General features: G+C 43.4%; 2 protein-coding genes and 1 long non-coding RNA gene across 3 annotated transcripts; 2 read left to right on the plus strand and 1 right to left on the minus strand.

The window, feature by feature from the left end:
- Positions 1-5,934: 5,934 nt before the first annotated feature.
- Positions 5,935-17,786, minus strand: DPM1 (dolichyl-phosphate mannosyltransferase subunit 1, catalytic). Its single transcript, XM_035123377.3, has 9 exons — positions 17,583-17,786; positions 15,445-15,544; positions 13,250-13,283; positions 12,643-12,719; positions 12,510-12,535; positions 10,353-10,448; positions 9,829-9,897; positions 9,509-9,623; positions 5,935-6,280 (listed from the first exon to the last, which is right to left on the minus strand). The coding sequence occupies exons 1-9, from the start codon at positions 17,684-17,686 to the stop codon at positions 6,176-6,178; spliced, it is 726 nt and encodes a 241-aa protein (XP_034979268.1). The 5' UTR covers positions 17,687-17,786; the 3' UTR covers positions 5,935-6,175.
- Positions 17,721-24,388, plus strand: LOC148685152 (uncharacterized). The gene is made up of 2 exons (XR_015951164.1): positions 17,721-17,880; positions 22,435-24,388. It is a non-coding gene; the product is annotated as an uncharacterized LOC148685152 (long non-coding RNA).
- On the plus strand, positions 17,888-20,369 carry MOCS3 (molybdenum cofactor synthesis 3). Its single transcript, XM_035123376.3, has one exon. It carries the CDS (start codon positions 17,888-17,890, stop codon positions 19,193-19,195), a length of 1,308 nt encoding a protein of 435 aa, XP_034979267.2. The 3' UTR covers positions 19,196-20,369.
- Positions 24,389-26,078: the final 1,690 nt, after the last annotated feature.

The raw sequence follows: 26,078 nt of genomic DNA on the forward strand, positions 1-26,078 counted from the left end.
AAAGTCAAGCCTCCATTCAGCCTAGTAGCTGCAGTACCAGTGTAGCCTCTGATAGAGGGCCAAGGTTTTCTAGCTGTAGTACCAGTGTAGCTGCCACTCGAGGGCGCTATGTTGCAACCTCTTCTGCCTTCTATTTCCTAGCTTCCCCGGCTGTGTGATTTGAGAGTTCTGATGGACCCTGTTTTGGGGGTTTTACCTGGTAGTTGTGACATGGGCATGGTGTTACTCAGACATTCGCATTTGACATGTCAAAATTTGAACGTAATCGGTAAAGCGGTTTTGGCGAAAGGTCAATTCACATGCAGGCCCCTTTTACACACACACACACACACACACACACACACATATATATATATATATATATATATATATATATATATATATATATATATATTACTACCCTGCCCTTCTGACTGGGTTGCCCCAGACACTCTGGGCTGCTTCCAACATATAAAAACATAATAAAACATCAAACATTTAAAACAAAAACCCTTCCCTATACACGGCTGCCTTCAGCTGCCTTCTAAAGATTGTATAGTTACTTATCTCCTTGGCTTGGGGATTGCATAACTCCATACCCCCCAACATTTTTCTGATGAAAATAGGGACGTCCTAAGGAAAAGCGGGACATTCTGGGATCAAATCAGAAACGGGTGGCTTCTGTAAATCTGGGACGGTCCCTGGAAAATAGGGACACTTGGAGGGACTGTGGTTGTGGGGAATGCAAAGGACCATAGCTCAGTAGAAGAGTATCTGCCTTGGATGCATGAGGTTCCAGATTTAAATTCCCTGCTGCTTCAAGTTAAGTAGGGCTATGAATGTCCCTTGTCTGAAATCTTGGAGAGCTGCTGCCAGTCAGTTTAGGCAATACTGAGCGTGAACCCTGCTGTGTGCAAGACAACTTCCTGTGTCCCTAACTATAAGCAGTGAGGTTAGAGAGAGAAATGAAATGCAAACAGCAGTGAACTGACAATTATCTTAAACATATGCAAAATAATGACAGAGATAATTCACAAAGCGGTGTTGATAACAGAAACATCCTGGCATCCTTAAGCCTTTTGAAACTTGTAATGGGAAAAGAAAAGAAATGTCAGTTATCTCAACTCAGGCCCCAGGTGATAGATTTGAACTTCTTGAAAAGTTGTCTTTTCACTCTGGAGTCTCCTTTTGAAGTTCCTGTGTTCAAGAATGCCCACATTAAGGTTGGTGACAGAGTGCTTGAGGGCACAGAAATATTCTCTAAATATTGCCCTTTCTGATATCAGAGTTGTGTCAATTTATGTTCACAGGTGAATGACTATTATAATAATAGTTGTAAAACAAACAAACAAACAAATAAATTGTCATTACTATTATTTTTATGGCATGCCAACTCCCCCCTGGCGTGGGGCTTTCATTTCAGGTCTTTGCACACTTGTGTGAAATCACATTATGATCAGAACACCCATTGAAAAAGCCTGCAAGCAGCCGTTTGACTTCACCCCCCAGATGTGTACTCCATTGTCTCTTGAAACAGATAGATGCCATCTACTTCAGGATTAATTACATATAGAGTCACACTTTGAAAAGTAGGCAAGGCCACATCTGTGCTATATACTTAAAGCAGTATCATACCTGTTTAAACAGTCATAGCTTTCCAAAAGGAATCCTGGGACCTCTGGTTAGTTAAGGGCATTGAAAGTTGTTAGAAGACTTCTGTTCCACTCAGAGAACTACAATTCCCAGAGTCCCCATGGAAGAGGGAATGATTCTTAAACCACTCTGGTTAGTCACCATCAGCTCAGACCATTAGTATGACACTTTGGCCCTTAATCTTCTGGCCACAGGAAGGAAGGAAGGAAGGAAGGAAGGAAGGAAGGAAGGAAGGAAGGAAGGAAGGAAGGAAGGAAGGAAGGAAGGAAGGAAGGAAGGAAGGAAGGAAGGAAGGAAGGAAAGCTAGAGCTTATTTTAGTAAACACCAGCAATTAATTAAACATGAGCAAATAGGCATTCATTTAAAAGGAATGCTTTCCATTCAAGTAGTACATTTCTGTTTCCAGTCACTTTGAAGGGACTTCTTATCCTTTGAAGGAATCAAAGATAATGCCAGCATGCAGACAACCGAGGACGTAAATGGAATTTGTTAAATTTCATTTGTTAAGGGGAGGTCCAGTGCCGAGGGCCTTCTGGCAGTTCCCTCACTGCGAGAAGCAAAGCTACAGGGGACCAGGCAGAGGGCCTTCTCAGTAGTGGTACCCACCCTGTGGAACACCCTCCCATCAGATGTCAAAGAGATAAACAACTACCGGTACCTAACATTTAAAAGACATCTTAAGGCAGCCCTGTTCAGGGAAGTTTTTAATGTGTGACATTTTAATGTATTTAATTTTTTTGTTGGAAGCCGCCCAGAGTGGCTGGGGAAACTCAGCCAGATGGGCGGGGTACAAATAAATTATTATTATTATTATTATTATTATTATTATTATTATTATTATTATTATTATCTAACAAGAGGGTGTGAAGAGAATGGTCGTCTATGCTCATATCGGAATGTGTGAGAGCAGCTGCCTGAAACCATCTATTTCGCAACTCGAATCTTCCTCTGCATATTGGACATAACAGCAGGCTAACTTTAAGGGTTCTTGTGAAGAGAAGGATGGTAATACCTGGCTTGAGTCCTGTGCATTCAAGGAATTACTGCTGCAATAGCTGTGTCGCTAGAGCATGAGACTTTTAATCTCAGGGCCGTGGCATCGAGCCCCACATTGGGCAAAAGACTCCTGCATTGCAGGGGGTTGGACTAGATGACCCTTGTAGTCCCTTTCAATTTTATGATTCTAAATTCCGTTTTGCAAGCATATCTGGCCTTACAAACATTTTTTGTTTAGGTGCCATGTTAAGCCCAATGAACTCAGGTTCTGATCAAGCGCTGTCTAGGTTCAAAGTAAACTAAAGTCCACCTTTTTCATCTTAGCTTCCTAAACATGAATTCAGATACAGTGGTACCTCAGGTTAAGTTCCCAATCCGTTCCGGGGTGCTGTTCACACCCCAAAAAGAACTTAACCCGAGCGGCACTTTAGCGCATGCGTGAAGTGCCGATAGAGCACTTCTGCGCATGCGCGAAGCACGCAGAACGCTTCTGCGCATGCGCACAGGGCAGAACCTGGAAGTAAACACTTCCAGGTCCGCCAAGTACGCAACCTGAAAGTATGCAACCTGCAACATACTCAACCTGACGTATGACTGTATGAAGTACTATAGCCAGGGCTCTATGTTAAGGGCGAGGGAGTTGGATCACATACTGTCATTATAATGAGACATGGCCGGGGGAACGAGGTTCTAAGGCTTATAGTTAAAAAATGAAAAAAATTCCTTTGGTAGCACCTTAAAGACCAACTAAGTTTTTATTTTGGTATGAGCTTTCGTGTGCATGCACACTTCGTCAGATACACTGAAACAGTTTCTGCACTAGGAGATGCACAACAGATGCACTAGGAAATACATACAGTAGTTCAAATTCCCACGACGGGGTGAGCTCCCGTTCCTCAGTCCCAGCTCCTGCCAACCTAGCAGTTCGAAAGCACGTCAAAGTGTAAGCAGATAAATAGATACCGCTCCAGTGGGAAGGTAAATGGCGTTTCCGTGCGCTGCTTTGGTTTCGCCAGAAGCGGCTTAGTCGTGCTGGCCACATGACGCGGAAAAACTGTCTGCGGACAAACGTCGGCTCCCTCGGCCAGTAAAGTGAGATGAGCACCGCAACCCCAGAGTCAGGGGTCCTTTACCTTTACCACAGCAAGCTCCTTAATCTCTTGCATTCACCACTATACACAAACATAACAGATCTGGTTGTAGTTTTATCCCTGCTCCCCCAATACAATCACAATTTGGGAGCAGAGTACCTGTGGGCCTGCTATATTTTCCAAAAGAGAACCTAACCATTCATGGATAGATAATTTGCAATTCTATACAGCCTGAATTCTGAAGCTTCATTTCCATATTCCTTTCATGTATACTATGAATTACAAATAACCAAACTCTCTTGAAGTGCAGAGGTATACTGCACAAAATATTACTGCCAGGGATCAGAGTGTACTTTTTGTTTTGTTTTTCCATGAACAGTTCACATTAGGATTCTATTAATGTTAGCAGTAATCTAAATATGGAGAAGTGTACAGCCAGGAAGACATTACTGCACTAGCTGTATTCAGAGAAGTATGCACTGTTGTATTTAGCCGCAAGAAATCTTATGTAGGTGCATCCACGAAAAACAGGCCACACTGTACATGTGTCCATATCAAAGTGCTTCTGAAGTTTTTTGCCTATCTAGTCCCAAACGAACATTATTTGTTAAAAATTTCTGCCTTGCCTTTGCATAAAAATGCTCAAGGAAGCTAAAGTCCAGCCATAATTCCTAGAGCAGTGGTTCCCAACAGGTGGTCCGCGGACCCCCAGGGGTCCGCGAGCTATGCCAGAGGGGTCCGCAAGATGCTATTAGAATAAAAAATATATTAAATATATTTTGTATGATAACAGATTTTTTGTTTTGGCCGCTTCCTGCATGAGCAGAGTCTAGCGCAAAACTAGAATTAGATGAGGCAGTAGTTCTGCTGTATGCCGTTAGGTGGTGCTTTACAAACACTACTGTTTTGCAAAGAGGCAGCGTGCGCATTCTACTAACGCTCACCTCCCCAAGATGCTTTGCGCGCGTTGGCTTCATTTGTGCGCTACTGCGCAGGTACCCTGTCTTCTCCATTCCCCTCCCTCCTCCCTTGACTCTTATAAAAAGACTCTTAATTTGGCTCTCACTTTTTAATTTTAGGATTAGGAATTAATGGGGGTCCTTGTCACAATAGCGGCTCGATGAGGGGTCCTCGAGAAAATTTTGTTGGGAACCCCTGTCCTAGAGAGATAGTAATTCTCCAAAGCAGTGAAATTACAGTATGTATTACATAATGTGGTTCAGGCCCTACCTAAAGGTCCAAATCAAAAGTTTAGCACGGGGAGTGTGTTTTTTGGACCTCTAGCAGTTATGCCATAGGGCATTTTATGCTGCTTAACATCCATATGAAGCTGTTGAGAATAGTTATTAAGAGATTTGTGGTCAGGTGCCATCAGTATGCTGATAAAATAAACACAGCTCTATTTCTCCACAACATTTGAATCACAGGAGGCTGTGCAGGCCCTGGACCAGGGGATGCAGGGAAATAAACGAGGCTTGAATCCTGGCAAAATGGAGGTTTTAGGGGCAAGTGGTTCTTGTCTCTGAGAAACTGGCCGATTTCCCACCCTGGAAAGGATCCCCCACAGCCTGGGGACTTGCATGGGGGGTTTCGCTTGGGAACCACACTGCAAGGGATGTTGTCAGCCCCATGTTCAGTGCTTGGGGAAACTAGAGCTGGCAAAGTGGTTGTTTGTTGCCTCCCATCCATTGACAAGGACAGGAGAAACAAGGCTGCAGTTTGCAAGTGTGACTGTTTCACTTTGCTGCAGTTGCTTGCAAAATGTAGTTTTGTTTTTCCCCTCTGTGCCATATGATGGGAGAGGAAGAAGCAAGGCTGCTTAGCACTGGGTTTGGGTCCATGAGAGGCAGAACCACACCCAGCACTAAATAGGACCTGCCCTCCCCACATCAGCTCATGTGGTAGGGGTGTGATCCTGTTTGGTCCAAATGCACCTAATTTAAATACATGGAAGGGCAGATTGAATGGTATTTTCTGATGCTCTGACTTATGCAGATGGAGAGGAGCAAATGCACTTGATCCACATTCAGCTTCCCTGGGATGCAACATGCAAACGTGGTCTATGTGCCTAAAATCTAACATGCATAGTCCCATTTTTTCCCCTGCAGACATGTGAATCTTTAAATAACGAATATCATGTTAAAGAAGGATGCAAATCTCTTACTCCATTCAGAGGAGGTACTCATCCCACACATACCCAAAATTTAAACACAATTTAAATGGAATGGGTTTATTTTTGAATAGTAAACATTACACAGTGATCATTAGTCACATTTAATAAACAATGCCGCCCAGATTATATGCACTGTATTTTTTCTTCAAATCAGAAATTAGCAATGATTTTCTATATATAGCCACCAGTAAACTTAGCAAGATTCCACTATGCCATATAAAAATAATTTCTTCAGTCCAATGAAAAGGTATATGGAATGCTAGGAAGATTCTCTTTAATAAATTATGTAGTTGCAAACAAAGTCAACAGTCCCTTTACAAAAGAAACTATTTCATTGCCTCCTAATTTAGATTCGCCATAGACTCTGTCCACAAATGATATAGGTACCTATTAAAAAAAAAGAGCACAAAATTATTTTAGTTTTAACGTAACAAGTTCAAGAAGTAATAGAAAGAAAGAAAAGAGCCACTTCAGCTCCATCTAGCATCGTGTCCAGAATAAAATCTGCTTTGGTGAGAAGGTATGAAATGATGGCAGCTATGTTATCAAAGCCATTTTCACTCTCAAAATCTAGTTCTAATCCAAAGCATCTCAGCTACCATCTCCTGTAAAAGCATGTTCCTAGTGTGCATGAATGGATCTTGCATGTGGTGGCAGAAGCACCAATGGCTCAAAATAATAGTTAGGGCTCTCCTTTCTCCTTGTGGTTAACATGGTCTTTCAAGCACTGGCGGAAAACTTTTCTGTTCACTCAGGTTTTTGACAGCATTTTAATCTGACGATTTTCTGCAGCAAAATGCCCTGCTATGTTATTCTGTCTGTTAGGTTGTTTTAATGATTTAAATTGTTTTGTTGTTTGTTTTTTTTTAAAAAACATTTATTGTGCTTATATATTACCCTTCATCCTGTTGGACCCCAGGATGGAGTACAAGAAAACAGCATAAACACTAGATTAGAACAATGACATCAGCAATTACAGGAGACATAAAAAGTAATTACAGCAGGCATAAAAAATTACTTCTCTGGCTTACACTCCACCCACAAACACCTGGTGAAAAGAAGACTCTTGAGAGGAGAACAAAAATACATTATTGAGGGATACACCCGCAAAGGGAGGGAGTTACACAGATCCGGTGGCACTACAGAGGAGGTCCTATCTCGCATCACCACCCAATGGGCCATATTTGTTGATGTGACCGTGAGAAGGGCCTTCTCTGCAGATGTCAAGGCCTGGGTGAGCAGATATGGGGAGAGGTCCTCCTTCAGCTTTGTATGTTAAAGTCAAGGTCTTGAATTGGGCATGGTTGCAAACAGCCTGGCAAAAATATTATTAAAACTCTTTGTTCAAAAGGCAGGGTATAAATCTTTTAAACAAAGGGAAAAGCAGAGACAAAATCCTGTTCGGTTTTCTTTTCAGCATCCCCATCTATATGGTGGTGGGTTTTCCTTATTGCAGCAGAATTCATCACCATCTCAACAGTAGTTAAAATAGTGATATACCTGCAATTAGTGTTATACTTCCAAGGGATACATACTTGGGCTACAATCCTACACACACTAGCCTCAGACAACAATTACTCTTGTAGCACTTTAAAAACCAGCACACTTTATTTTAGCATGATTTATTAGCAGTTGCATGAAGTGTAATTCTCAGTTGCTGGTATATATGGTTGTAAATAGTGGGATAAGGGGGAAACAAAATGCAAAAAGTACAAATACCAGCAATTCAGTTGAGAGCTAATATATGCACAATGTTGACTGACCCTTTACAAAAGCAGTGGCAGGTGTTATCTGAAAGTAACACAGTACTTCCAATGAATGCAGGAAATATTCAATGATAAACGTGCATAGGATCGCACTGTCAGGGAAATTAGCACCTTTCAATGAACAGAATACTAGACTTGATCTGGAGAAGCATGTGAATTCATATGGCCCTGAGAAAGTTACTCCCTCTCATCCTGAGCGCCTTATCTGTAATTTGGGAACAATACTAACCTACCTCACGGGGTTGCTGTGAGAACAAGAGAGTGCTGCTCCTTTAATAACTATTGCACATGGTTCTAATTCAGTAGCTAGTCATTTAAATATAGTAAACACTGATTTGCAATGTTTTAGAATGCCAGCTATTTTCGCTATACTGAAGCAGGAACTTTAACATTCCAGTGTGTAAGACTATATGTTAAATAATACCCAAGGGCCCAAACTCAGACGGTGGAATCCACAGAAAGTCTGGCTAGGTACTCTCAGTTGGCATACTCAACCAGAAATCAGCTGGCAGGCAGAAGTGGAAAAAACCATGCTTCCCACACACATGCAGCTCTGCCAAGCATGAGTTGTTGCATCTCTAGGCAATAGTTTTTTCTGCCAATGGAGAGCCAAAGGCATAGGCTTGTCTAGTACATTTTCAGTTGCTTCAGAGACAACAAGGGTACAGTCTTGAAACAGAATTGCTAAAGAATCTGGGACTCCTACTGGAGGCTCTTGCCAGTGCAGGAAAAAGCAGCTTGGAATGTAGTGGAATGAGACAGTCTAGAACGCTTATGCTTAAAAAAAAATCTCATAAAACATGTTTGTTTTCTTAGCAGTCTTGTACCTGTTTGGGAATCCTAAGAAACCAAAAAATCAGTACAATTTTGAAACCAGTGATTAAAATCAGTGCAGTTCTGAAAGGTTCAGTCCACTATCTTGATTCAAAATGACATCTAAGTACAGTGGTACCTCGACAACCAAACAACTCGACTTCTGAAGGTTTCGACTTCCGAAGTCGACAACCCCGGAAGTCTTTTCGCCGTGCGCATTCTGCGCCTGCGCAGAAGCGGCACGTGCGGTCGGTCATGTGCAGAAGCGCAAAATTGCGCTTAGCGCATGTGCAGAACGGGCGCTTTGAGAACTGAAGACTTCGACTTACGAAGACGGCTGCGGAACGGATCGTCTTCGTAAGTCGAGGTACCACTGTATAGATAAAAACCTGCTCCTTGATGTCAGGAACCATCATGCAAAATTGGGTTACATAGGATGAGATTCAACTGCCCTGTTCTGCTACTGGAAGCCAGTGCAAGGACTCCCATTAGCACAATGGGGTTCCCCCTCTCCCTCTCGTACCCCACACCTCCCCCAAATCCACTCTGGAGGACTGGGAGAACGCCCAGAACAACACCCTGGGGGAGCCAAGGGGAGATCATTCCATAGGGCAAAGCAGAAATGGAAGGAATGATTTCCTTAGAACTACAAGTGAATTTTGCCCAATATCTTAAGAGATGTCCAAATGCATAGTGAACAAACAACTTTCCAAAATACAGAGTAGAATCCAACAGATGTCAAGGAAATAAGCAGCTATCCTATTTTTAAAAGACATCTGAAGGCAGCCCTGTTTAGGGAAGTTTTTAATGCTGTATTGTTTTAATTTTTGATTGGAAGCCGACCAGAGTGGCTGGGGGCGGGGTACAGATGGACGGGGTACAAATTATTATTATTATTATTATTATTATTATTATTATTATTATTATTATTATTACACCTCCTGGGCTATTTTGCAGCTGTTAGCCAATTATTATTCTATTATCAGGTAAATTTATAATATATAAAATGTAGTGTTTGTGATTTAACATTCTTTACCTCTCCAACAGAAAAACCCAGTTGTCTGGCTCGGACAATCATTTCCATCTGGAAAACATATCCTTTCGAAACACACTTCTCCATCAGTTTTTGTAAAACATCTTTTCTATATAACCTACAGAGAAAGTACATAAAATCAAAACCTCTTGAAATATTTCTGTTATACAAACACTCCACCACTGCAGTCTTTACTCCCAAAATTAAACAAGTTTTACCATTTCAATCCATGTCTGACTTTATTATCCATTTCAAATTGACCATTAATTTTATATATTACTGCTCATCTTTGTAAGCTGAATGCAACTTTAGAAGCAACACACCTGAAGCTGCCTGTTAAGTCGGATGCACCTGGCCGCAGTAGAACTTGAGTGAGGAAGTTGGCGCCACGGCTGCCAAGAAAGATAAGGACTTTTGGTAAACATTCGGAATCTGATGTTGAAAAATCACAAACTGTTCTATAGATGGGATTTCACTATAGTAACATTGGCCTGTGTCAATACAAATGCATACTTTGGAAGAGTTTGCTAATTTACATCAAGCCAAGAAAAGAAGCATGTAGAACAAAAAAGATTTATCTATCTCATTTGTAAATGGTTTATATATTGCCAAACACAACCAGGAGAATTACAAGAAAAAAAGATAATCAAATCTCTGCCTAAAGGTTTACTATCTATGAAGTAGAACGAAAACAAAAAATGCTATTATCCTAGGACCAAACAAGAATGAAAGACTAGCCTAGAACAGAACAAAAGGAGGAGGATAAGAGTTAATAACAGAACTCAGAATCCTCCTGTGTGGCTTTTTCTATTACAGACCTTGAATGATGGAAGAAGTAGCTACCAACCTGATCAATTTTCGTTTCAAATCCCACCCATGCACACCTCCATTTCCTTTATATCGCGTTCCAGACACAATGTCAAAGTTACCTTCTTTCTGTGTTCTACGCAAACATTTGAGAGAAAGTGGGAAACACATTTACATTAACAAAAAATCTATTAACTTCCAGTAATCTAGGTCCAATTTAATACAACAAATTCAGCTTAAGGAAGGCACCAAGTTGAGAAGGGGTGGAAAAGGGTCCATTTGCAACTAGCGGGTCTAGGTTGTAGTAAAAGGGAGCGATTTCAACTGGGAAACTAATCCCTTTTAATTCTTCCCATCTTAGTTTTGCCAGTTCATGAGGACCAGGCAAAAAGCAATAACAGAAGAAAAAAAATCAACATTATAATAATTTTCTTTGTTTTATTATGCCTCCTCCAGTCCCCCACTGTTTCAAGCACACAAAACACTTGTTTCCATAAAAATAGCGGAGAAAAAGGGGTGGGAAGCAAGACTCAATAAATACTACATGAAATTTAATCACTTTCATTTTCTAAGCTATCACTATCAGTTTCTGCTTCTTCATATGTATCAAATGATGACAAGTTTGAGGTCAAGAGGATAGAAAAGACAGAAACAGATCCACCAATTATGTATATTCCTCTGTATAAGACTACTTTTTAACCCAGGAAAATCTTCTCAAAAGTTGGGGGTCGTCTTATACGCCGGGTCATATTTCTTATATGGCGAGTATATCCCAAAATCTATATTTTAACTGGAAAAGTTGGGGGTCGTCTTATACGCCGGAATATACGGTACGTCAACAAAAGGAAGCCCACAAGCAAAGAAGACCCTGAATTCTCCCTTCTCTTGTGACAACGGCAGTGCCCCCTAGAGGCAAAAATGATTCTTGCTCTTGCATTTGAGTGTTGTACCCTAGGTCAGTGGTTCCCAACAGGTGGTCCGGGGACCCCCAGGGGTCCGCGAGCTATGCCAGAGGGGTCCTCAAGATCCTATTAGAATAAAAAATATATTAACTATATTTCGTATGAAAACAGATTTTTTGTTTTGGCCGCTTCCTGCATGAGCAGAGTCTAGCGCAAAACTAGAATTAGATAGAGGCAGTAGTTCTGCTGTATGCCGCAAGGACTACAAGAAACTTGGAGATGAGGCAATGAAAAAGATCCTTCCATTTGCAACCACATATCGGTGTGAGCAAGCATTTTCTTCCATGTGTTTCATGAAAAACAAATATAGGAATCGGCTCGACATGCGGTCGGATTTCAGAGTGAAAGTTTCAAGTTTGGAACCTAATATTTCAGAAACAATGGACTCAAAGGACAGATTTAACTCATCTCATTAAGAACTGAAAATTAAAACTAACTGTATACTGATGGAGTACTCTGTTGTAACTGTAAAAAACGTATAAATATAAAATATAAAAAGACTCTTAATTTGGCTCTCACTTTTTAATTTTAGGATTAGGAATTAATGGGGGTCCTTGTCACAATAGCGGCTCGATGAGGGGTCCTCGAGAAAATTTTGTTGGGAACCCCTGCCCTAGGTGTACAGGAATCCAATACTGTTCATAGTTTTACATAAAAGTTTACCTGTTGCAGTTTTTAGAAATCATTCTGGGGGGAGTATGCTTATGAAAACCTAGTCTTAAAACCTTTATTCACCATTCTGGAGGAAAATATTTCATAACTCATTATTTTTCAGAAAAACTCAAAAGCATAGGCAGAATAAGTTCCCCCTTGCCACCACAGTTTTAAGAGTTTTTTGTCGACTTTCATATCTCTGTGCTGTTATCCTTGTGAAGTTTGGCAGGATTCTGACCTTGCTGCAAACTTTATTCAATTCTGGTCAAAAATTAAAGTTTAGACTCTTCTTTTCTGATTTCTTTCATTGTTCAACCTATTGCCCATTGCTAATGTACCAAATGTAAATGCAGACAGGACAAAGCATCTGTTTCACATGAAGAAGGTTGTAGGTTCAAAATCTCCAGGTAAGATTGGAAGGGATTTCTGCCTGAAACCCTAGAGAACTGCTGACAGTGTAGATTATACTGAGCTAGTTGGAGAAATAGTTTGACTTGGTATAAGGCAGCTTCCTATGCACCTGGGCAATAAATATCAAGGTCTGATCGAAATATTAAAAAAATACTAAAAATACTACCCACCTGATGAACTCTGGAATGAATTTTGGCTGAAACACAAAAGAGAGATATGGGAAAATGAAAATATACTCCAGCTCAATGCAAGTTAAATAAAGAAAACTATAAAGACTAACACAGATACAATGGAAACACTTACATGGTGTGAGAGGTCAGCATCCATAATAATAATGAAGTTTCCTGTGGCATGCTTCATTCCATGAATGTAAGCAGTCCCTGGTGTAAATGATACAAAAGCAAGATCTGTCACCCACATTCAGAATCATGTATGTGAGCTTTCAGCTACAAGGCTGATTCAGTTTCTCTTTAAAGTCAACATATGGAGTAAAAAAATGCCATACATTTTTATTGAACAGCTGCTTGATCAATCTCACTCCTGCCTGTCCTGGGCAGCAGTTAGTCACACATGCATGAGTTTCAAGCAGCTACTACAACCCCAAAGTGTAGTGTATAAATGGGGATAAACAGTGTAATTTCATGGTTAGAGAAAATTGTGTAGGTCCAGCTTATTATTTAACTGGAGTTGTGATATGTTGGATACTGCTGAAAACCAACAAATATGCCTTCCTACCCCCAGAAAGGTATATATACACACATATGGAAGTTTCCCCCAAGTTTCCAACACACACGCCAGCCAATAGAGTTAAAGGTATGATTAAACTTATGCTTTTTAAAATGGTAAACCGCCCTGGAAGTTCAAGGTCGGAATATAAAACGTGTAAATCCTCAAATTAATGAATACTTACCCAATCCAAGTTTCTTTGCTCTGGGTCTTAAAAGCTGTAAAATATCAGTGGAAGAAATGAGTAACAGATTAATTGCATTAAATGATCCATGATTGTAGGTTTTTTATTATTATTTCAGCTAAATATTAATATTCACTCAGTTGCTCTTCTCTCAAATAGGATTGCTACACTTCCATATTTACAAAGCAACATGCCTTTAACATTTGGATTACACAGACATTAATTCAGATCAAAACAGTTATAGAATATAGAGCTGTAGACCAAGTTTAGAAGATGTGGTTGGCTGAAGATGGGTAATAGAGCTGAAGCTGACTGAATCAGCTGTGGGTGGTGCTTAGTAGTCCTGACTTTGGGTCTTTGAAGTCATTGCGATGTCAGGTGATTGGCAGATGGTCAACCCACCCACTTGTTCATTTCAGCTCAAAGAGCCAAAAAAGTCCCCCTCCCTTAGCATAAAGTACGGCTCACCACCAAGCACTTCAAAGTAAGGGAGGCTTGACTAGCAGGGTTAGAACATACACCTGCCATGCATCTATGCTCTCTTAGGTGCTCACATAAAAACTGCAGGGGCTTAGTGCGAGTAAGTTTGTTCATTATCAGAAATATGTACATTGCATTTTTTAAAAAATCATGCATTTCCAATTTTTCTTAGCAACACTTCATCAAGAGGTATTCGACTTAATTCTGCAAATTTGAGTGGGCACAGTATCAAATGAATGAAAATGTATTGGATAATATCCAACTGAGTCACAATCAGAGTAGAACCCATTCCCATTGCAATTAATGGACAAGTAGAGTCCACTGATTTCAATGGATCTACTCAGACTACAACCAACACTGAATACCATCCGCTGTATATGCAGCTGAAGAAGCATTGCTAACACTGCACCTGGATCCCCTGTTGCAATGCTGAATATGATAAACTTTTCTGTTTGTGTCACAATGCAAAAATTATGGGGAAAGTGGTATCTGGTAGATCAGTGTTTCTCAACCTTTTTTGGGCCACGGCACACTTGTTCCGTCAAAAAAATCACGCGGCACACCACCATTAAAAGATGGGGCAAATCCTGGGGGTTGGGAATGGGTGGGGGACTGAGGAATAGGGAGGATGAGGTTGGTGTACTTGCTGAGAGAGCCCTCGAGCACCGCCTCCGTCGTCCTGCCTGCCGCCAGCCCCCCGCTCCCTCCTGGGCTGGCCGCGGCTGAGCTGGAGCTGCTGCTGCTGCCGCCACCGCCTCCTCCCTCAGGCCTCCCCGCTGGTGTAGCCGCCGCCGCCGCTGCTCCTTGGCGGCCCGAGAGCCCTCCCCGGCTGGCGGAGGAGGACGGCGAGGAGCCCGCCGAGGTGGGGCGGCTGCTGCTGCGGCTGCTGCTGCTGTTACTGCCGCCGCTGGATGGGGCTGCTGCTGCTCCAGAGTCCCCGCCGCCCTGCGCCACTGCCTTCTCCATTGAGCGGCGGGGAGAGCGCGAGGAGGCGGCCTCGGCCATGAAGCGCTGCCTCGCTCAGGGAGCGAGCGCAAGGAGATGACGGAGGAACACCCTTCGCACCCTCGCGCCCTCCAGGCTGACCCGGCCGGCTTCCTTTCCTATTGGCGGCCGCAAATCGCCCTTCTCGTTGCCTCACGTTGCGGCACAGCAGCCACCGTCTCGCGGCACAGTAGTGTGCCGCGGAACAGTGGTTGAGAAACGCTGTGGTAGATTTCTCACCGACAGCTATTATAGAGCATCCTCTGAGGTCAAGTGATGACAACTCTAAGAATTAGCACAACTTTATAAAGTGAAAATTAAAACTGCATCCAAATATGATAATTCAGGAAATTTCAAACTACTCCCAATGTTGCTACCCATGTTATCAATCTGAATAAACTGGTAAACAATTCAGTGTTAAGAAAATGAATAACCCATGCGTTCTAATTTCATCCCTTAATCAGTTCCACGGAGGCGTTCGTAAACGGAGGCATTTGCTCCCCAAAGGCACGCTTCTGCGCACGCGCTGCGCAGATCGCTTCTGCGCATGCGCGATCTGCGCATCCGACTCCGCGGAACCCAGATGTAAACACTTCCGGGTACGTGGCGTTCGTAAACGGAGGCGTTCATAAACAGAGGTAGGTGTAAACTGAGGTTCCACTGTAATGTTATTAAGCACTTTGTGTTGTAACAGCAAACAAGTTAAGGAAAAAAATAAACATATGACTCACAATCTTATCAGATCCATAAATCTTTATCAACTGTTCAGCAACTTCCTGTGTCCCATCAGGACTTCCATCATCTATTACTATAATTTCAAAATCATTTCCACTGAAAAAAATAGAGAATTACGTTTTAAATCCAGGTTCAAAAGTTAAAGTATATAAAGTATTATGAAAGGCAGTAGGGGAACAGAGAGAAATAGCCAATGTTTCCTCATCAAAGGTAAATGGTGTTATTAATTCTATTACAATGCACTCGCCTCTCAAAATGGAACTGAAATGCTTCATAGTGTCCTAGCTCCAAGTAAATACAGCAGAATAACAGTAGAGTTTGCACTGTTGACCAATGTTGGTTATTCATTTCATGGGTCACAGTTGCCTCAGGCATTTGCCTCATTCAGACACTGAATGATTAGAATCCTAGAATTGGAAGGGACCCCAGGGGTCATCTAGTTCAACCCCTGCGATACAGGAATCTCATCTAAAGCATCTGTGACAGATGGCCACCCATCATCTGATTATAAACCTCCAAAGAAGGAGAGTCCATCACCTCCTAAGGGAGTCAGCTCTTAAGGTCAAAAAGTTCTCATTTATTGCAACTTGAATCCATTGGTTCAAGTTCTAGCCCCCGGAGCAGGAGAAAACAAGCTCGCTCCATCTTCCATGGGACAGTCCTTTAGATATTTCAAGATGGCTACTGTATCTCCTCTCAGCCTCCTCTTCTTTGGGCTAAACATACCCAGCTCCTTCAGCTGTTCCACGTTAAGGCTTGGTTTCCAGAACCTTTATCATTTTCATCACCCTCCTCTGCATATGTTCCAGCTTGTCAATAGCCTTCCTAAATTGTGGTGACCAAAACTGGACACAGTACTCCTGGTGTGGCCTACGGCAGAACAGAGTGATACTATTACTTCCCTTGGCTTGGACGCTATATTTCTGTTGATGCATCCAAAAACAGCATTAGCTTTTTTGTGCTGCTGCATCATACTGTTGACTCATGCTAAGCTTGTGGTCTACTAAGACCCCTAGATCCTTTTCACAAATACTACTGGCAACCTACCGCGTAGGTGTCCCATTCAAGAGATCTGGCCCTTAAACCAGCATTCCAAATAAGTAAGTTACTGTACTACAGTACTCCATAAATAAAGCTATCATATTTGATTTTGGCTCTTTATCAACATGCAATAATGTGCTTACAGCTGGTGAAAAATCATGTTTCAGGAGAAGTTGCTGGCAATCTACACACAGCTTGCTCTGTCTGTCAAAACAGGCTGAAAAATTTCACCATAGGCAAGAATCCTAAGACTGCTTAATGAAAACATTCAAAATCCACACTCTGACGCTTACTCACTTACAGGTACACATAAACCGGTCTATAGATTGCCTTGAGACAGTGGTTTGGAAAGTGATTAATAAATTGATTTTCATAATAATATAGGAATGTCCCTGGAAAATCACCATCCAGTTTACATGCAGATAGGGGGAAATAATGTTTAGGTTTCACTCCTATCCTATACACACTTGCTTGGAAGGAAATCTCACTTGGACACGTTTACTTCCAAGTAGACACAAGTTTACTTCCAAGTAGACACGCACAGGTTTGTGCTGTCAGGCTTTAATCCTATGCACACACTCCCCTAAGTGTGAAAACCCCAATGGACACAGTGAGATTTACATGCACAGGGCTTCCCTGCAAAGTCCTAGCTTTTCTAAAACAACAGACAGACAAAAGTCATGTCTAAACATATTCTATGGGGGCGTAATGGGTCTGACGCATCCTTAAAACCTTAGTTATGGGCTGGTGCCTGAAACAAACGAAGCAGATACATCTTTTACCCCTGGAAGCTAAGCAGACCCAATACCATCATGCCCTTACTTCGGGGTACATATACCACGGATTCATAACCCCCGACACCTTGAAAACGGCCTCGGGAGGAAAGCTTATCCCCACGATATGGAGGATTCTAATTCGCAACGGCGACGATGGGAAACGGAACGGGGGTCTGGAAGATGGGACTAGCTATTCCAGATTAACTAACGCGGAGTACAGGAACGGGGCGGATTTTTTCAGGGGGAGCTCGTTAGCGCTAGGGGTTTTTTTGTATATAGAGTCGCTGAAACGAAGCAAGTCCCCTCCCCTCAGTCACCTCTGCTCGAAACTCCTCACCAGCAGCCACACAATGAGCGGCAGGTTCTCGCGCTCGTTGTAGGTGGGCAGCAGCACCGAGTACTTGTCCCGGGAGGCGGCCATGATGGCTGCGGCAGACGGGGCGGAGGAGGAGGCGGAGGCCTGGCAAGGGTAGAGCCGGCGTCGCCTGCGTGCCAACCGGCCGCCTCAGCTCCGAAGGGCCGCGGAAGCGGAAGAGGCGAGGCCTCCTCCTCCTCCCTCACAAACACCCGCGGCTCGCCGCTGAGGCGTTTCTACCGTCTCCGTGAGCTGCTGAGGTAAATCATGGCAGCGGGAAAGCGCGTTGAGGGGAGCGTGTTGGGAGGCGGCGGCGGCGGGTCCCAGGAGGCGGAGGCGCCAGGCCCTCTTCTCCCGCTGAGCCGGCTGGACATCCGGCGCTACTCCCGCCAGCTGGTTCTCCCGGAGCTGGGCGTGAGCGGCCAGCTGCGGCTGTCGGGCTCCTCGGTGCTGGTGGTGGGCTGCGGAGGGCTGGGCTGCCCCGTGGCTCAGTACCTGGCGGCGGCGGGCGTGGGCCGCTTGGGCCTGGTGGACCCGGACGTGGTGGAGTTGGACAACCTCCACAGGCAGGTGCTGCACCGGGAGAGCCGCCTGGGCACCCCGAAAGCGCGCTCGGCGGCCTCGGCGCTGGGGGAGCTCAATTCCCGGGTGCGCTGCGTGCCTTACGAGCTGGCCCTGTCGCCCAGCAACGCCCTGCAGCTGGTCCGAGACCACGACGTGGTGGCCGACTGCTCGGACAACGTGCCCACCCGCTACCTGGTCAACGATGCCTGCGTCCTGGCCGGGAAGCCCCTGGTCTCCGCCAGCGCCCTCAGGCTCGAAGGGCAGCTGGTGGTGTACAACCACCAAGGAGGCCCCTGCTACCGCTGCCTGTTCCCCAAGCCGCCCCCTCCGGAGACGGTCACCAACTGCGCCGACGGAGGGGTCCTGGGGGTCGTGCCTGGCATCCTCGGCACCCTCCAGGCCTTGGAAGTGATCAAGATCGCCTCTGGCATGGGTGCCACATGCCACAGGTCCATGCTGCTCTTTGACGCCCTGGAAGGCAGGTTCCGCCACATCAAGCTGAGGCCCAGGGACCCCAGGTGTGCTGTCTGCGGGGACCGCCCCACAGTGACCGCCCTCCAGGACTACGAGGAGTTCTGTGGGTCATCGGCCACGGACAAGTGCCGGGCGCTGCACCTGTTGAGCAGCGAGGAGAGGGTGTCTGTGGAAGAGTACAAAAGGGTCCTGGACAGCCGGGCTCCTCACGTGTTGGTGGACGTGCGCCCGCCAGTGGAAGTGGACATCTGTCGCCTGCCGCATTCCCTCCACATGCCCTTAAGTAAGCTGGAAGGAGGGGACGAAGGAGCCCTGAAGTCCCTGCGGCAGAGGATACACGAAGCGAGGCAAGGGGCGGACGACAGCTCGGCTCTCCCCCTTTACGTGGTCTGCAAATTGGGAAATGACTCTCAGAAGGCTGTGCGAATATTGCAGGAGTTGTCTCAGAATGGACTAGGTCCCATTTCTGTCAAGGATATCAGGGGAGGGCTGATGGCATGGGCTAGCAAAATCGATGAAGAGTTCCCCCAGTATTGATGTTTTCTAAGAGCGATAGCGTTCTGTTTTTATTCAAGCGTTTCATTGGTCACTGTCGTGGCTGAAAATATTTGTAATAATCCTGCAGAAGCCTTTTCGGAATATATGGAATTTATTTTTTTAGGAAAAAAGTTGTTGTTGTTGTTATAAAAGATAAGTGTGTGTGCGGCGATTTGTTAAAAAGTCATATGGGCTTGTAGCCAATGGACATCATTTAGGGATTTTAATTAATTTAATGCATCTAATTTAATTAATTAATGCATCTACTGATGAGAAATGCAACTCGTGGCATTTCAGAAGAATTGCTTCCATAATAAGCTGGTTAATTTACATCTTTACTTTTGAATTTCTAATACTTTTCCTTTTACTATTGATGCTGCGACATCAAGGCATATATCAGGTTCCATCTATGTACATCAAATACTCTTGAGAGCATTGAACATCACCGATCCAGTAAACTTTGGAAATGATACTGAACTTTGAAAATGGCAGTCTCCTCTTCACTTTTCTTTATCTTTTTCATCGTGTGTCTTTAGTAATTATTTTGCTTAACGAAGCTGAGAGAGTGCAAGTATTGTGCCTTGTTAAATTGAGAGAGAGCACTCTTCAATTTTCTCATGTATTCCTTCTTCCCCTCTTTGCTGCATCCCACTGTATCAGTTTGGATGCCATTTGCTGTCTCTACATCTTGGAGAATATTTGCTCCTGAGTCCTATTGGGTGTATGGGGTTTACATCTTGTACATATCCTTTGCTTTCTCCCACACACTATTGCTGGGAACTTTTGTTATCTAGCACTTCATCTCTTCCTTTAGCTCCAGTCTCTCCATTTTTCTTCATGACCTACTTGGTTGTGAGTTATAAAATCATGCGAAAGAGGCATTCCTAAATAACTTGGAGGAAGACATTTATATAACCAATAACTTGAGGTTTTCCACCTCATATCTGCTTGAACCCGACTAGTAGTGGATTTCGGAAAGAGCCATTTTCTGTACAACAAGAAAATGATGTCCGTTGTGTACTGTACTATTCATCTCCTTGTCTGTACTGGTGTGCAAATGTCCTCTGGCATGAAGGTCATGGCTCATATGTTTACTCAACTAACAGATCTTGGGAGAATGCTAACGAAACGTGCTTCCTCAGTACTGCAAAATAAATACATAAATCAAAAATAATTTGACTCACTGAACATATAAATGTATTCACAAGCATTTGCGTGGCTTTTTCCTGTGTTCAGAGTTCATGATGTCAAACAGATCTTGGAGATTTGGGACAGAAAATAGGGTGAAACAGCTGTGCAATAAATGTCACAATAGGAGGGAGATTGAGAACCATGTGATTATTTGAACAGATACTGTCCCCACTCCCCCCCCCAATATTCCTTTGCAGATAGAGGCATTAGATAAATGAAGATGAAAGCTGGAGTTTTGGGAATCCCTCTCACTTCAGTTGTTGCTTTATAGAATTTATTATTCCCAAATCATCTTTTTTTAAAGTATCTGATTATGTGTTTAAATAGTCAACTTTTACACAGTGAGAACTTTAAAACATTCATATCCCACCTCAGTAACAATAATTCTTGAGGCAGCTGACAATATGAAAGCATGCCATAATTAATAGAATACTACAATAAAATTTAAACAGAAAAGCATATCCAGTCTTTTAGATTGAAGTACTGAGCACCATGCATGCTAATGGCACTGTGTCTCCTGTTATACAGTATTCCTATACTGTTTTTGTCCCCTTTTCATACATTTACTAGCTATGACTGTGATCCTGTGTGAGCCAGTGTGGTGTAGTGATTAAGAGCGGTAGACTCGTAATCCGGGAAGCCGGGTTCGAGTCTCTGCTCCTCCACATGCAGCTGCTGGGTGACCTTGGGCTAGTCACACTTCTGTGAAGTCTCTCAGCCCCACCCACCTCACAGGGTGTCTGTTGTGGGGGAGGAGGGGAAAGGAGATTGTTAGCTGCTTTGAGACTCCTTCGGGTAGTGATAAAGCGGGATATCAAATCCAAATTTATTCTAAATGAAATGAAATAGGGCTACTTTTTGCAGGGTGGAGTGCATGTGTGCTAGAAATTCAATCAAATCTATTCTGGGCACTTTAGAGCAGGAGTTTTCAACCCTTTTGAGGTCACAGCTCCCTTGACCAACTACATTCTTTCTGTGGCACCCCTGTGGGGCTCAGGAGCCCGGTTACGTCATCCCTTGCCTGCTGAGTTGGCAGTCTCTCACCCTTTTTCAGACACCGTCCCTTGTGGAGTGTTCCCTCAGCCTCAGTCTCCCCTTTCCTTGGGAGTCCTCCAGGCAACTGCCACAGCCCCCCCTGGTCTCTGAACCGTCTCAGCTCCTGGCAACCCAGCCCCAGAGGCACCATTTGCTTGGGGAGTTTGTAGCCAGGGCTGCTGCAACAAACAGCTGTGCAAGTCTTTAAAAGGCAGGGATGGGAGAGGGCATCAGAGGAGGGAGGGAAGGAAAGAGCAACAGAGGCCAGTATTGCCCACAGCACCCCTGACCATCAATCAAAGGCAGCCCAGGGTGCCACGGCACATTGGTTGAAAACCACTGCTTTAGAGAACACGATAAGTGGTATTTAGCCAAGCTATGGGAGATTAGGGGAAAATACAAAGTGATATGGATGGTACCTGACTAAGTCATCTTGGAGTAGATCATTATGATCAGTGGACAAGCTAATTATGACTAACTAAATCCCATTGATTTCAGTGTTTCTACTTGGACTCTGACTTGGATACCACTCTATATGGCTTAATTGTAAAATGGTTAATGTTTCTAACAGCTTTAATAGGCTGTGAATATTACATTCATTTTTTTTCTTCCTCTTAGTGCCCCTTTCTTCCTCTTAGTGTGCTTAGTGCTAGAGACTTTTGACATGTGATGAAATTTTACAGTTGAAGCTGAACATACCCTACACACCCACCCCTTCCCATTATCTGTCTGCATGACCTTAGATGAATGCTAGGATATATGTGTAATAAATAACATAATCTCAACAGTCCAATCAGTTGATCTTGCTAATTTAGATATTTGTGTAATTAAATGTCTAGGTTCAAGAAACATGGCCTACCTAGGTTGCAACTCAGAATCATATTGCAATCTTAGATTTATATCACTACAATTACATTCCTGAGAAACCATTGGCTCTCACGGTTGATTTGAATGTGTGTTTTCATGTTCGCTATTGTCATTCGTGCTTTCCATATTACATTTTGTACTTGTAGATCTACACTGGCAGTTTCTACAGACTTCTGTTATAATGTGGCTAATACCACCCATTGTGTACATCACGTAGCAAGCCTGTACCTCTGCAGTAAATTCCTTGGTAATGACTGGCAGACCAACTCTACGTTGCAGAGATATCTGCAAACATGCCATGAAGGCTGGCAACACCAAACCTGCAGACGACCGCAGTGCCTGGAGACAGGAAGTCAGGTTGTGCATCCATAGTGACCAGAGAAGGAATGACTGCAGCAAAGAGCGCAGAGAAAATAAACACCATGGTGCTTGTGCAGCAGCACAACCGGATGCCTTACTCTGTGACAGCTGCAACAAAACGTGCCTCCTGTGTCAGTCTCTACAGCTACAGCAGGAAGAAGAAGAAGAGTTTGGATTTGATATCCCGCTTTATCACTACCCGAAGGAGTCTCAAAGCGGCTAACAATCTCCTTCCCCCCCCCCACAACAGACACCCTGTGAGGTGGGTGGGGCTGAGAGACTTCAAAGAAGTGTGACTAGCCCAAGGTCACCCAGCAGCTGCATGTGGAGGAGCGGAGATGCAAACCCGATTCCCCAGATTATGAGTCTACCGCTCTTAACAACTACACCACACTGGCTCTGGCACTGGCTCTGTGTGGCACTACACCACACAGGAACTGTACCCTTCCAACTGTTTGGCTTCACCCCAAAAGGCGCACTCCTCCATTATCTTCCGAGACAGATGAATGGTAGCAGCAATGACTGGCAGTAACCTGGAAGCTTCTTAGTGTGATTCAGCCCACACATGAACTGGCTCTATGGCTGTTGTGGAAAACAGCAGATTTACTAACAGCAGATTTACACCATGGGAATAGTCTAGCATGTAAATCTAGTGCAAAATTGCATTTTAAAGTTTGCACAGTTAAATCAACGTGTGCTAGGTGGCGCTGCAGGGTAATACATGATTAACTTTGCATGGCGGGAATCTCAATTCATGGGATGAGAATGAGCTGCTTCGTTTTAGACAGTTACCATATTTTGGGAGGACTGGAATTTTGTGCAAATCATATAAAATCGACAGCAGCAATTTGGTACATATAATTTAGCAGTTCAAAAGCAGCACATAATGACAGGCTGAAGACAGTTAAAAAGAGTGAAGCAAAAAGTTTCTGTGTTGCCTGCATTCATTTCAAGTGTGGTGCTGCAGGTGGCCATGCAGATTTCATTAAAATGAATGGACAGTGCTAAGTAGCACAGGCACAATAGGATCACAAACATGCTGGTTAAGTTTCAGGCTGTTGGATATTCAGAATGCTTCTCCAGTTCATGCCCCATTAGGGGAATAATTGTCCTACCTAAAATTGCCCAGTACTTAAAGCATTTTAGTTTTTAACTTTTAAAGAAAATTGGGGAGGTTTCTTAAAGAATCAGATTGTTTCCTGTATGGATAACCTTTACCACAAAATGTAAAGAATCAGATTTTCATGTTGTGCCCCTTCCCTTAAAGTATCAGGATTATAAATCTTGATTAAAGTACTTTTCTACTAATCCAGTGGGGAAATAAGAATTGAGCTTTCAGAGGTTTTTCCTGTGGGATGGAACACTGGGGCAGACAAGTCACAACAGTTCCTAGAGTGTCCACTAACAGGAACTCACCTGGAGGGACACCTGACTACAGGGCAGTTCCTGTTCCTCCAGATATGCAGATGAGTTGGATTAGCTGATTTAAGCCCCAAACCAGCAATCATTCGCTCTCTTAGCTACTTCCTCCTTCGATGAGGACACATCTCCAGAGAATCTCTAGTTAGGATGGTTCTCACTCTAGGCCTGCAGCCAAGAGTGAGACCTCATGGAGTCTCACTTTACTAAGTAGACTCTAGATGTATATATACTTGTAACTTTTCTAAGCAAGCCTGCCTTTCTGAGATTATGCTGTAACTCAGGATGAAACTGTAAGTAAACTCTATCTTATTTTATAAACACTGTGTTGTGTATATCTTTTAAGAGGGACAAAGGGGACCTTTGCCAGGGAGTGTTATATTGTTATAGAGGTTCTAGCGAACCTAACACACATGCTTTGCTGCGCACAAAAGGGGAATGTCACTCTGCTGATATTGGAAGCTTGCGAACACAAGCTTGGATAGGATCTATCTAATAATATATCCTAATCCACATCCCTAACATTCCCACATTTCCCCCTCCCCCAGTTTCTGGAAAGATTAAGTATATAACTCAAGCATTACTGACAAACATAACTGACACACCTTCAGATCTTAAATAGCTAAAACAATTCTTTTGATCAGTTCCTGACAATCCTGATCATACTGCTTTATCCATCTGTTAAAGTGCAAAGTTGATCTACCAGTCTTTGAGGTTAGTCTCAATGGGACTTGTCCCTCTTTTTTCTGGAATCTATAGTATCCATCCTTCTGGGGATGCTAGCCAGATCCAAGACAAAGCCACAAATAGTGCCCATATTCCTACTTCATGCTGATTCGTGCCTAACAATAAAATGACATACAAAACTATGCCTTAAGAATGGTGTGTGTGCCGCCCTTTTGCTGAATCCTTGGACAGATGGAACTCAGTATAACTGCACCCATTCTCCCATTACTTCACCTTTGGCCCAGACTTGACCTTAATCTTCCATTGATGAACACTTGCTCCTTGCTCACATACGCTTCATGCCAGGCTCTGGACCCAATGAACTTATTATTTCTGCTCCTGCTCGGATTCCTTGCCTAGAGCCGTTTCTAATGCTGCAGCACTGCTGGCACAAGGAACTTGCATGCGGGCAACAGGAATTCCTCTCTTGCACCCTCAAAATAAGCTCTGGGGGTTGAGGAATGCACACTAGGAAGAAGAAATGGAAGTCCCATTGTGCCCATGGAGCTCCACTGTGTTATATTGTAAATTGTCCTGTGATCTTTGGATGAAGGATGGTATAGAAATAATAATAATAATAATAATAATAATAATAATAATAATAATAATAATAATAGGATACAACCACTTGTGTTTGACCATTGCTCCTTCTCTCCTTTCTCCTCACAAGTAAATGCCAATATGTGATGCATAGTAGGGTAAATTCCTTCTTATCCCTTCCCTGCTGCTCTATAATTTGTACTGCTGAAAACCAAGCTTCCTGCACATGCATTACTCAGCATAATGTACTTGTGCGGCTAACTGAGCTTCCCCCTGCTCTCAGTACTTCTCATATAGCAGTGGGACTAGAAGTCCTGATTTTATTGAAGTCAGCTGTAAAGGTTCTTTTGATTCCAGTACTGCTAGTATATAAAATCCAGCACCCCACGAGCCTTGTTAACAGATAACAATGCTGTTCTCAGGAACGGTGTAGAAGCGAATGTTAAGCCAGCATGCTCACTATAGGCAGCATCTGAAAAACATGGATCTCAAAACAACAAAGGATCGTACAAATTATGCACTTTCATATATACTCCAACAGGCCTAGTTTTTTTGTTTCTCTCCCTGTTTCAAGTACTCACTGCTCCCCCCCCCCAATTTGGGAAACAGCTGAGGATTTCTTTTAAAAATAATGTTTGCTCAAATATGTAGTACATTTGCCTTTCTTGGGGGCTCAGCTCCCTTACCCTGCTCTCTAGAAGCTTAATCTCAGTTTGACAGATGCACCTTGACCCCAGTGCACATT

Source organism: Zootoca vivipara, chromosome 7, assembly GCF_965207765.1.
Source record: "Zootoca vivipara chromosome 7, rZooViv2.hap1.1, whole genome shotgun sequence".
Classification (NCBI taxonomy): Eukaryota; Metazoa; Chordata; class Lepidosauria; order Squamata; family Lacertidae; genus Zootoca; species Zootoca vivipara.

Coding starts and splice junctions, on each gene's coding strand:
- MOCS3 (XM_035123376.3), top strand. CDS start 17,888: ATGGCAGCGGGAAAGCGCGTTGAGGGGAGCGTGTTGGGAGGCGGCGGC.
- DPM1 (XM_035123377.3), bottom strand. CDS start 17,686: ATGGCCGCCTCCCGGGACAAGTACTCGGTGCTGCTGCCCACCTACAAC. Junction 9,898..10,352: donor TTGAAACGAAAATTGATCAG/GTTGGTAGCTAC, acceptor CTTTCTTGGCAG/CCGTGGCGCCAACTTCCTCA. Junction 6,281..9,508: donor TGGGTTTTTCTGTTGGAGAG/GTAAAGAATGTT, acceptor TTTTTTTAATAG/GTACCTATATCATTTGTGGA.